Source organism: Lutra lutra, chromosome 3 (genome assembly GCF_902655055.1).
Source record: "Lutra lutra chromosome 3, mLutLut1.2, whole genome shotgun sequence".
Classification (NCBI taxonomy): domain Eukaryota; kingdom Metazoa; phylum Chordata; class Mammalia; order Carnivora; family Mustelidae; genus Lutra; species Lutra lutra.
The window spans coordinates 58,032,964-58,045,680 of NC_062280.1; the positions used below are offsets into that span (position 1 = coordinate 58,032,964).

Sequence of the window (12,717 nt, forward strand, 5' to 3'; positions counted from 1 at the left end):
TGAATTAAAAACAGTTCTAGTTCATTTTTGTTGTTTGGAACTCATTTTTTCAATGGAATCCATGGGACACCTGGGTGGCTCAGTGGGTTAAGCCTCTGCATTCAGCCCTGGTCATGATCTCAGGGTCCTGCGATTAAGCCCTGCATTGGGCTCTCTGCTCAGCAGGGAGCCTGCTTCCCCTCTGCCGCTCTGCCTACTTGTGATCTCTCTCTCTCTCTGTGAAATAAATAAAAAATCTAAAAAAAAAAAAAAAAGTTATCCAATGGAATCCATATTAAAAGGAATGACTTTGATTTCAGGAGAACTTGCTAAAGCTACTGCCACTGTCAAAGAGGGTTGGAGGGTATAGTTCCAAGAATCTGACTTTATAAAACACGTAATGAGGAGGCGGGTTTTTTGTATTAGGTAACTCTTCCTTGTACAGCAGGATTCATCTTAAATTTCCTTAACTAATGGCCTGTACAAAGCATTGTATATATGAATTTCAAAGAAGTTGATTTATATGAGATTTTCAAGATCCAGTCTCCAGGTGCACTCTGTCCATCTGAGCTTCAAGGCCAAGATCACAATCAACCCTTTGTATCTTGTATCGTGTGGACTTCTACTTCTCCTTCACCCTCAACACTGCAGTGTGGTATTTTTCTAATCATATTTTCTTGGTTGATTTATAATGTCTTGAACTTACGTTTTGGTTACTTTGGTCTTGCTTTGGTTTTTACACTCTTTAGAGATGGCAGCTTGATACTCTTGGCTTTAAATTCAGGACTTAATATTTTATTGGCACATTGATAAGCAAGCATGCACAACAAAACACACCTGCCTGCTAGCCTGCCCTTGCTGCTATTGTCTGGGACAGAACCAGGCTCCAAGCTTTTGGGGAGGGGAGGAGGAGGTTGCTGACAGGGTCTGGAGAGATCTGATGTAATGCAGCTGTCATTTCTGCCAGAAAGATTTAGGAACACATCATTAATTGAAGACAGAAAAGAGGCACCAGTGAATATCTAAGAACACAGCCAGGGAAGTCTTGAAGCCATCTGTAGCAGAATAGTATTAAAATGCCAAGTCCTTGGGGGCACCGGGGTGGTTTAGTTGGTTGAGTTTGCCTTCGGCTCATGCTGTGATCTTGGGGCCCTGGGATGCAGCAGGCTTTCTGCTCAGTGGGAAGTCTTCTTCTCCCTCTCCCTCTGCTCCTTCCCACCTCCCACTTGTGCTTGCTCTCTCCCTTTCGCTCTCCAATAAAAAAATGCAGAGTCCTGGGCCACACATCACACCTGCTTACTCAGGATAGACAGGATGCAGGTGTTTTATCAAGCTCCCCAGGTAAGTCTGATACTCACTAAAATTTCAAACTTCTCAAGAGAAGTACCTTTCCCACAATTTTCTGTTCTATCTGATATAAACTTCTCTCTCTCCTTTGCTGAAGATGAGATTTTTATTTGCTAGCTACCCAAGCCCCAAGCAAACTCCATGAGGTGGTATGGGTGAAAACCCACAGAAGCAACAGAGTCCTTTTATGTATGGATTACTTCCTTCCTTCCTCACCTGCTGCTTCCTGTCTTTTCTGACTCCATGTCCCATTACTGGCACATACTGGCAATGTTTTATATGCATTATTCTATTTAATCCTTGAGTCAACCCTTAGAATTTTATAGATGAGGAAATAGAGACTCAGAGGCAAGTATCTTCCAGAATGTCAAGCAGCCATTAAGTGGTAGAGCAGGATTTGAGCCAAGGTTTGCCTGATGCAAATCTCATTCTTTCAGACTGTTAGGCTCCCTGCTGCTAGCCTTTCCTAAAGATATACCTTATGCTTATATTGGAATTAATCAGTGCATCTTTCTACAAACCATCAGCCAGCTTTTGAGGTGATCATGATTGGTACAAATACATCTTGTTATGTGGGCTAAGGAAGAGACATTGGAACACATCAAACCCTTCAACAGGTCTATTTAAATTACTGGGAAAATTCTGGAAATGTCCTTCCTGGAAAGCTACCCCAAGTATTTCTTGTTGTTTCCTCCTCTCCCATGTAGTATCACTTACCATTGACAATGGAAGGCATGCCACTCACCTTTCTCATTGATGCTGTGAATGATGCTTTTCCCTTCATTATCTGTAGTTATTAGGAATGTAATAAGACATTCATTTTCTCCTTGCAGAGAACAGGGAACAGAACCATCCTTTGAAAAATCTGCAGATAAAGGAGTCATTCATTAGATTAAATGAGATTCCTAAAGAAATTATTTTTAAAGCATAGTGGTGTTGAGTTTTAATATGCAAATAGGAATTTCTAACACTGCAGAATAGGAATAAAAAACACAGGATTTTCCCCACCACCTGAAGTTTTAGTTTCTATTCATGTTCCAGAAGAACAGTTCCAGGTGTGGTCAATCAGGACTGACCATCAAATGCACCTATCAAACTGATGGGGGCCAGGATTTCAATAGAGTGAAAGTACTTGAAGGCAGGTATGCCTAGTTGTTTTGGAAATAGAATGACCCTGATTGTGGTGACGAGGTGGCTGTATGTTCCTCTTGGCTTAGAGCATCTGGGAGGGAGCCTAGATTACATTTCAGAAAAAGACTACGCAGCCCAAACTGATACTGATACTTCTAAGGGGGCCTTTCCCACAGTCAAGATTGCTGGCCATGTATTGTCACAATAGTAAATATCAATTAATATCAGAAAATGGACATTGAAATGTTATGTACTCAGGGACTGAGAGGATGAAAGTAAGCCCCAGATTAAAAGGAACCCAGCTGACAGTTTGCCTACCATTCATTATAGCCTCTTTGCTAATTAGAAAAAAAAACAAACCCACAAACATAATCCAGTTTTCCTCACATCTTTTTCAAATAGAAATGTTTTTTTATGGGCTTATTCAAGAAGCAGAAAATGAATGTCACTACAGAAATTGAAAATATAGTAAAATGGTCCATCTGAGATGTTAATACTATTAGAATTTTTAGTGGTCTGGTACCTATGCCAGAATTACGTAGCATTTTCCAAATTAAAAAAAAACTTGCTTAAAATTCTCCTATCTTCTAAGTTGAAGACTTTGTAATGATACTGTTACACCTTTTTTTTGGTCAATGAAACACTTTTTTCAGAAACCTATAAACAGAACAACTGTTGGCTCTTAACCTAAAATTTTGACATATGATCCAATATTAGTGATTTATGACACAGTGGTCAAAATATTGAAACTGGGATTGTCCCAGATAATCTTGGACATACTCTTGCTAGACCTATAATTTTCTCATTAGCTTAAATATAAAAGTTTTAATAAAACTTTTAATTTTAAAAGTTCTAATAAAACACATACAGAATCTGTATGTTTCTTTGATTCTAACAAAGCAAAAGTAAATAATATGCTATTTCTCACTCAACAATGTGATAGCCACAGAAAGAAAAATGCTGAGTTGTTTTTGCATTTAATTTATAAGATTAAAAAATTCGTGTCAGGGTCTGTGAGAAGAATGTCTGTATTAGCTATGAAAAAAGGGACTAGTAAAACATTTAGCATTTTGGATAGGATTTCAAATGATAGATTTAAGTGAAGAAATTGCTTATGAATTCACTAGAAGCATCTATTTACATAGGACTATTAGGAAATCTAATTCTAAATCATTCTCATCTGGTCATTCCTAAATGTTTACGATTATCTAAATCACCTGGGATTTTTTCAAATAAGGATTCCAGGGACCCTCTTGGGTATCTGATTTGAGAGGGCAGTGGTATGTACAGGAGCTTGTATTTTAGTGAGTTAACAGTATTTTTAATAAGGTGATCGGATTATGACATTCAGGAACCTCTGGGCAATAGTAGATCAGTGATATTTGTGTTATTTCATGTGTATGTCATATAATAGCACTGCATATATAATCATACTTTGGTCATTTTTAGATGGCCTTTACCACATAGCCACCTACCACACTGCTCAATTAACTAGGATTCATGAAGTCTTGGAGAATATGCCTTTTCTTATTGGTGAAATTTTCTCCCTCCCTCTCCCTCTCTACCATGACAGTGCACACCCACTCTGTTCCTCTCAAGCTTACTTATTGGAACATTTTATTCTCAGGTAGAAAATACATAGGTAGCTTATAACACTCCTTTCAGTAATATTAATCCTGCTTTTAAATTTTATTTTAAATAGCTATACTGAAGTACAGAGAAGCTTAATTTACTTCACCAGGATTACTTAAGTTTTCATGAAACTGTTAATATGACCTTTGAGTCATGACTCCCTTCTTGCTTTAATGACTTCACCACTCCTTTTCATGACTGTTATGACTCTAGATTTAGCCAGTTTTGTCATGTTTGGGTATTAAAATGGTATTATTGAATGTGCAATGAAGAGTCCAGCTTGGGCTGGAGATTTGCATAATTAGCTGCTAAGGTTTTCTTTTGTTGTTCATTAAGAAATGGACCTTTCTTTTTTACCCTCCTTTATGAATGCCAGCAGTGCTGCCCTAGAATAATACAATGAAAATAAGATCTCAGGCAGTCCATGAAATTATACTTAGGAAAGGAAGAAATGTGAGAGTTGGGGTGAAGAGGCTGGCATCTAGGAAGGTCCAGGAAGGATACAGAAATAGAAACCATGTGCATGCAACCACAGAATTATGACAACTATGTGTTTAAGACCTGTGCTCTGGGGACGAGTCAGGAGTTCTCATGGGAAATGGTTTCCCAAGGAAAAGAAAAGGATCCTGTGGTCAAGGAAGTTTGGGAATCCTTCCTTACTTTACTTCCTTTTGCCTCTCCTGAAAATTCCTGAAAATACATGTAACATAACATCCATGATTTTTCAGGAGTCCCGTGAAATAAACAAAAAGCTTAGCTTCCCATTTCCAAAACTGATATGACCATGGGTGCTGTTTTCCATCTAACATTTTCAGAACTAGTTTTCCATTGAACACACTTTGAGTAATAATGTTGTGAGTATGAGAGTTTTGGGGTAAATTAAAAAGTGGCTTTTGGTAAAATGGAATGAGTAAAGTTAAACCACGTCTTTAGAGATGCTCACTGAAGTCTCCACAGCACAGTTGAGGAATAACGTCTTTGGATTATGAAGTTATGCTATTTTACTTTACTCTCCATGTCCTTGTTGGGGGGAAGTATGGGCTGACAAGAGTCGCTATACAAGACCAAATATGTGATGGTAATTTCAAGGCAGTGTGATCAATGTCATAACTGGGTGAGTAACTTGAGATAGAACTTATAAAAATCCTCATTGGGAAAAGTGACTTTTTAATTCATAGACTGATAAGTATGTTTTTTTCTCTCAAATTCAGCAAGGTTAATGCTTTAAATGATATTAGGAATCCAGTTACCCTTTTTGTGTAACTGAGTAAATTATCTTCAAAATAGGGAAATACAACTATTTCTAACTTAGAAACTGAAAAGAATCATGCAAATATTTTAAATGCCCCTTGAGACCTAGTATTCCTCTCAAATCCAAGCATTTGATAATCTACTCAGAAAACTGTGTATTTAACTATAGTAACTCTCTGTTCAATACTTACCATGTTTCCAAGGTTTACTCCTCTTTCCCTACCCAACCCCCCAACACATCAAATTTCTCATGCTGCCTGTGAATGGAGTTCTAGTCATTTGCAGGGCATTTTCTGCAATTTTTAGCCATTCCTTAGAAATACTTGGTAAATATCTCAACGGCCGTGAAATGAAGCCCGAGGATATGCTTTGACTTTGAACTAGTTACTAATGTGGACAGTACACAAATGCTACTTTCCTCAGTGCTTTTACTGCTTCCTGCTTTCAGTATTAGTGTCAGGCACACACCATCTTGCCTAATTTATGTTATTTGGGACATCTATCTTTAGTCACCAAAAAAGCACAGCCGAGGGGTCCTTTGAACACTGATCGTGCTCCTCCATACAGGGTCATTCAACTGTGCACAGTCAGAAATCTCAATTTTGAAACAATGTAGGTAATTTTCAAAATAATATAAATGCTGCTAACTTATTCCACTTTGGAAGTGGATTAATTTCTATATTCCACGTCTGTTTCTTCAAGATACATATCTTGGAGTGTCATAAATTGTCTTGATTTTGCCCTGTGCCTGAGATATGTCTTGGTAACGTCTCATGTTGTGTAGAGAAGCTGTTCTACCTGAGCCGCATGAGAATGCAGAGATTGGGATGATGGAAAAATAACCCCCGCAACCTGTCCCTTGAGGAGGAGCTAGTCATCTTCTTCACAGATTATTTTTTAAGTGGCTTTCCCAGCTAAAATACAACCAATTTAAATATTCGAGATGACATTTTGCCACTAAAAAGAATCTGAGTTTAAGTCATTAAATCTTAAAATGACAGGTGAGAGAAAGCAAGAGCAGAATTTGGTTAGCAGTTAAAGGTCACAGGCCCTTCTTGTATTTGGGGGGTGAGCGACAGGGAGTTAAGAGTGGAAGTTGATAGTAAAAGCACATATAAAGGACCGGAGGGAAAATGTCCATGAACCAGAACCTGCCTGGTATCTCAGGGCTGCTCTCCGGAAACCCATATGATGCTTCACCTTGTCCTATCTGGAAATACGGCAATTGGATGATAAAGGATGATTTCAGGTTTAGGGGTTAAAATTTAGCTATTTAAAAATTTTTCTTCTCATAGATATATAAAATATAAAATATATATATAATTCGAGATGACATTTTGCCAATATTATATATATATTATATATATAAATATATATTATATTTATATATATTTGCCAATATTATATATATAATTATATATATGTATATATATAATTATATATATATATATATATATATATATATTCTGGAGTTCTCTACAATTGCATTTGTTAAACAAAGGTGAACTTGCCAACAGAGCTGAAGTCAAATAGAATCGCTATGACTTTAAATTGTTTGTATCCCAAACCAACACGTTTTTAGTCTTATGGGATGCATTTACTCTTAAAAACTAATGTTGAACTAGTATCCTGGTTCAATTGAGGTCAAGCTACTGAAAAGCCCTTCACAGAGTTCCTGCCTCTCAAGAACAATGTAAAGGAAAAGAAAGCGATTTAAGACAAGTCTAACCTTCTGCTTCACTGATGGTCGCACCGGCTAGCTTGCATTTGTCAACACATTCTTCTCGGGCCTGGCCATCTGCAGACAGGTGGCATTCAATGCAGCTCCTGTGAACGTTATTCAGTAGCGTTTATCAGTTCATGTTGGTGGAAAACAGATATGCAGCTGGGGTATTGCTTTACTGCTGTTACTGTAATTCGTGCTATAGGAGTGTCTCATAGAGAGCGCTGCCTTTTGTTACTTTCAGAAAGATATTTGGGTGATGTTCAAGAGGAAATTACCTTATTCTGATTCCCTTTAGTAATCAGTGTTTGGTGAGCCAGGCTTGATAATAGCTACTATCCTCGTTTATTTATAATGATTGCTTCTGATTGGTTAAATAACAAACAAACAAACAAACCCCAACAATAAGATACACTTATTTTGGTATTTGATTTAATTTTTTGATTCATTTTACGTTCTCACGAGAAGGGTTTATGCCCCTAAAATATGATCAGTGACTAAGCAAAGTTTGAATTTCCTAACAGAAGTGGTCTGTATTTTAATAAGAACTGTAAGATTTCATACATGTCATGAATGACTATTTTAAAGATTCACTTGTCTGTAACTATTTTGAATGAGTCCAAGCCTTATAGGGGTATTTTCAACAGCTGAGGTTACAACTTGGATCCTATTAATGCAGGCTTTTAAATAAACAATTGCTACTTACAGAAAATTACAGAAAAGTGTATTTCTGAAAACAGCCTGGTAAGAATTAAGCTTCTCTAATGATGTCTATACAGCAAAGTAAAACTCATGCTGAAATCTTATGCTGAAAAATCACTTCACAACCAGACTGTGTGGAGTAACCCAAAACAGCAAAAGTTTTCTTAGGTATCATCCTGCCCCTCTCTTCCCCAGGCCATGGAAATGCATACTCTTTTAAGTACTGGAAACATTCCCCCCCATGCTTCACTCCAGGCCTCCCCCAATCTCAGCAGAAATTGCCCTGCCCTAGGCAAGCCTTCCCTAACCCTTACCGGTTAGTTCTCTTGCCCTGGAAGCCTCTGCGTTCCTTTGTAGGAAGGGTTGAGGAGCAGCAGTCTATGTGGGAGTGGGGATAGAAGTCTTGGCTGGAAATTGCCTTTGCATTTCAAGTATATTGCATTTATCTAGGTTATATATTTACTTAGAGTGGCTTCACAGGGGGCTGCTAGACACAGTGGAAACCCTTAAAACTCTCTACTCTTTGATGCATCTCAATGATGTCTGCCCAAGCTAGTGTGGTAGCCCTGCCATATGGTGCCACAGCACCCTTTATATCCCTTATTGTAACTGTCAGCTAAGATATTGTTATAATTGTTTTAAATAATGTCTGTCTTTCCCGCTAGATTCTTAGCACCTGTGATGGCAGGAACTGTAACTGTTTCAGTCATCACTATATGCCCTTGGCCTAACACAATTTCCGGTGAACAGTAGGTACTTAATACCCATTTGATAAGTGAATGTATGAATGAATAAATGGAAGAATGGACTCATCTCAAAGCTAACCTAAGCACCAAGGCAATTACCTGATTCCTCAAACTTAAACTACCTTGACTTCCTTAACTTCATATTTTATAACCCACATTTTAAATTGAATCACATTTACAGGAAGATTAAATAGATAAATAATGGAAGAGACACCCCAAAAGGACATTTTACATTTAATTCCATTCAAATAAGTCTAACCATGTCCCCGCACTTCTCTTGGCGTATGTCCAGACACAGTGACAGAGGAGTGTTGACACTTGAGTGGTGAGGAACCACTGAGTGAATATTGATTTTCTTACTTTATTTACACTGGAAATACAAATGTCACCATGTTGGGTATAGAGTTAATGAAACTATGAACTGCTTAAGCATGTTTGCTGCATAATACATTATACACTGCAATGTCATTACATGGCCTATTTGGAGACTTGCTTCACTTGACCTAGAAATGTTGCCCCCACTTTCACTGAGAAGTTAGCTACTAACCAAAGAAATAGTATTTTGCTGGAAAACAAAAAAGGGTTTTCTTGTCATTGCTGTTCATATGGTATAAAGAAAAAACCCAACACACAATAGTTGTGTAGAATGACAACCAAAGACAGGTGCCAAAGAGCACGAGCAGTACAGAAGAGGGAAGAAATGGAAATCCATGATCCTTTTTCTGCCTTTTTGCTTCCAGGAGTCTATAGAGAGGAATGAATCAGCAAGGTCAGGCTCTAAACTTCTAGATAAGGAAGAAGCTTGTCTGTTTCCCCTGAAAAGGCACTGAGTGTGAGTGCCATCAGTCTCCCTCCGCGGCATTCCTTCTGTGTGGCAGGTATTGTAAGTGAAAGGCCATCTGATGTTATCAGTGTGGGACCTCAGCTCAGCTTCCCCAGGATTGCTTCTAGCAGAAATGTGACATTGTGGTCCTGGATAATGAGGACAAAGAAAGAGGCAAGGGAGACATGGACGCTCCAGGCTGAGGATCACAGGGTCTTGGTGGCTTTGTGCATTTGGGTGGATGCTCCGAGAACAAACCCACAAAAGCAACACGGAGGGAAGTTGAGACATTACCGTTTAGAATTACAGGGATCGCCACAGGTGGGACAACGCTCACAGGTTGGTCCAGAGGCTCCGGGGTTCGTGCAAACACATTTGCCACAGATGCAGTCTCCTCGCCCGCTGCAGGGCACCCCGTCCTCCGAGAGGCAAGACTCTGTGCTGGTGGTGCAGTTACAGTACTCACCCGCCCAGCCGGGTCTGCACACGCATTCACCGCAGTCACACACGCCGTTATCTGCAAAACAAACACCCCGCGATGCTTAGGGCCACGGCCACTTCAGATGAGTTGGGGGAGGCATCTTTTCCCTTTGCCTTTAAACACTTCAGAAAGACTGAAGGAGAAAAATGAGAAAGAAATGAGTGTTGGGGACTAGGAGGAGTTATATTTTATGGAACGAATTTTGCTAAGTGTATATATTTATTGATCTGGTCTCTTAACTGAAGACCAATCTGATTACCTGATGTTATATCAAAAAGAATTTATGGGCAGATGAAATGAGATAATCTACAGGCCAATAATAGCAACTTGGTGTGTGTGTGTGTTTATATGTATGTGTGTATTTAAATTGTTTTACAATTTTTTTGTTTTTAATTAAGGTGCCATAAGATAGAGATGCAGCACAGACCTGGGGAATGCCTTCCCTCTACATCATTTAAGCCGAGTGATCATAAAAGCCTCATCTACCAAATAGAGGGAATAAAATCTTACAGCAGTTGTGGTCAGATGAGATCATGTGTAAATCTTCTAGTTTTGTGTTCACCAATTAGATGTCCTACAGGCATATAGTGAAGGCTTAATAAATTCATTTATTTAAGAAACTTTAATTGAGCATATATCATGTGCCAAAGATTGCATTAGGCACAAAGAAACAAAATTAAATAAGGTCACTGAGCTTATAGTCTAGAGTAGGAGACAGGCAAATAAATACTACCAGTAATAAATACAGTCCAGTGCATTAAGTGTTATGCACACAGTGGGAGAGTTTCCAAATTAGACCAGAGATTTGGGGATGTTTCCAAGGGAGGTGATGCTTGAGCTGAATTTGGATGCTACAGATGGAAGACAGAAGAGGGTTACATGCATTTTAAACCAAGAAAAAAAGCACAGGTAAATGTCAGAAGTCTGTGATCGTGTGACCTGCTTAATACCCACAGTGGATTCGTATAGATAGAGTCAAAGGTGCATATGAGCTATGGCAGGATGGCAGGATGGCGGGAGTGGGGGTTGGAAGGGTCAACAGAAAGCCAGAAATCACATCATGAGAAGCTTTATGGGCTAAAGAAAGAACTGTTATCCTGAAAGTTATGGAATTTTAAGTAGAGACCTGAACAAAGAGCTGTGTGCCTAGAAATATACTGGCGTCTGTAGAGAGGGTCAAACTAGAGACAGGAAAACTGGTGAGGGAGTTTCACTGTACAAATGAGGCAAGAAGATCTGATGTCCTAAGTGGTGCCAGTGGGAATGGAGAGGAAAGAGGTGCTCAGTGGCTGGGGCGGTTTTTGACCGACCTGGAATGGAAGCCTCCAGTTCACGCTCACTGGTTTATCCCCAGTGCCTGGCACGGAGCTTAATTGTTGAACAAATAGGTTGTTCTGAAGCGGAGGAAGAAGAGCAGCTTTGGGTAGGGAAGAGGTCAAGTTCAGTTTTGGCTCTGCTGAGTTCTGAGGGGCCTATGGGACATCCTAGTAGGCAGAGATGTATATATGTGTGTGTGTGTGTGTGTATGAAAAGAAAGACCAAAAGGTTTGAGTTTTGGATCCATCAGAGATAGATGGCAGGTAAAGCTGTTGTGGATCCGGTCATGTAGAGAAAGCAGAGGGGAAAAGCCCTGAAGAGCATCAGCATTTAAAATGTGATCAGAGTCAGCGCCCGGCTAGCTCAGTCGGTAGAGCACGAAACTCTTAAAATGTGATCAGAGAGGGGCGCCGGGGTGACTCTGCTGGCTCGGGCCCTGCATCGAGTCCTGCTTCGGGCTCCCTGCTCAGTGGGCAGTTTTCTTCTTCCTCTCCCTTTGCTTGTGCACCCTCTCTCTCAAATAAGTAAATCTTTAAAAAAATGTGATCAGAGAGAAGGATCTTACCAGGGAGACTGAGAGGTAGGAGAGCAAGGAGAGCAAAGCTGCAGAAACCCAGGGCAGAGGCAGCTTGAAGGAGGCGGTGCATGGAAACTTGCTGCAGACAGAGCTCATCTAAGTTATCCTCTAAAATACAATTGCTATTTGTCTCTCCCTCAGCATAAAGGGGAACTTATTCTCGTGATAGGGATAAATTTCTATATTGAAGGCAGAAATTTAGAAAACTCTTCCAAGAGCTCCTGTCAGAATTTAGAAACACTTCTTTCTGTGGGCTTTCCAGAACCATCCACCATATCACTGCTAATTGATATCCACAAGGAACCAGTTATGAAGTACCTGTTCGTATAACCACAACCACAAAAACAAGAGCAAAACCTCCACAATGGCTGCATGTAGAAACAAGATGATAACCAAAGATCAAGACAAAATTGTCAGGCTCTTTCCAGAGGGATGGGTCTCTCTGGAATGCCATTGACTGATAACTGTAAGTGTATAATGGCAGGAAGTATTTTCTGTAATGCCATCTGCCTGTTTCCCATCTCTTAAAAATCAAAATATGAAGACCAATGGAATTTGGGCAAGGAATAAATCAATGGAGCCCTATATCTGTGAGTATTTACAGATGGAAGAAAGAAGCTACATGAAAAAGAACATTGTGGTAATAGGCCTTCCGAGAAGTGGCGCATCGCAGAGTAAATTAGTTGTCGCAGAAGTGAGATCTGCGTGAGAAGGAGAGCTGGAGCGTATTCTGGCCTTTGTTGCAAACAATAAAGTGTCTGTCCACAAGGCAAGGCACAGATTTTATCCTTGCACTAAGCAGGATGCCAGGCACATAGTAGGTATTTCATAACTATTTGTTGAATTTGAATAATAGTACTTCCTTTTATTAAACCATTTTTTAACTTTTTTTTTTTTTTTTTTTTTTTTTTTTTTTTGAGTAAGCTCTACGTCCATTGTAGAGCCCAACTCAAGGCTTGAACTCATGACCCTGAGATCAAGACCTGAACTGAGATCGAGAGTCTGAAG

At 39.4% G+C, this 12,717-nt stretch overlaps 1 protein-coding gene across 9 annotated transcripts in view; it reads right to left on the reverse strand.

Moving 5' to 3' along the window:
• ITGB6 (integrin subunit beta 6) overlaps positions 1 to 12,717 on the reverse strand; it is a 144,411-nt gene that overhangs the window by 28,838 nt on the left and 102,856 nt on the right. For 8 of the 9 annotated variants that reach the window (XM_047721882.1, XM_047721885.1, XM_047721883.1 and 5 more), the window contains 3 exons: positions 9,629 to 9,851; positions 7,070 to 7,167; positions 2,072 to 2,191 (listed from right to left, as the gene is read on the reverse strand). In XM_047721882.1, coding sequence (XP_047577838.1) covers positions 2,072 to 2,191; positions 7,070 to 7,167; positions 9,629 to 9,851 — 441 coding nt within the window. Of the gene's footprint in view, positions 1 to 2,071; positions 2,192 to 7,069; positions 7,168 to 9,624; positions 9,852 to 12,717 lie in introns of those variants that run through there. The other variant, XM_047721886.1, reaches the window with a different exon arrangement.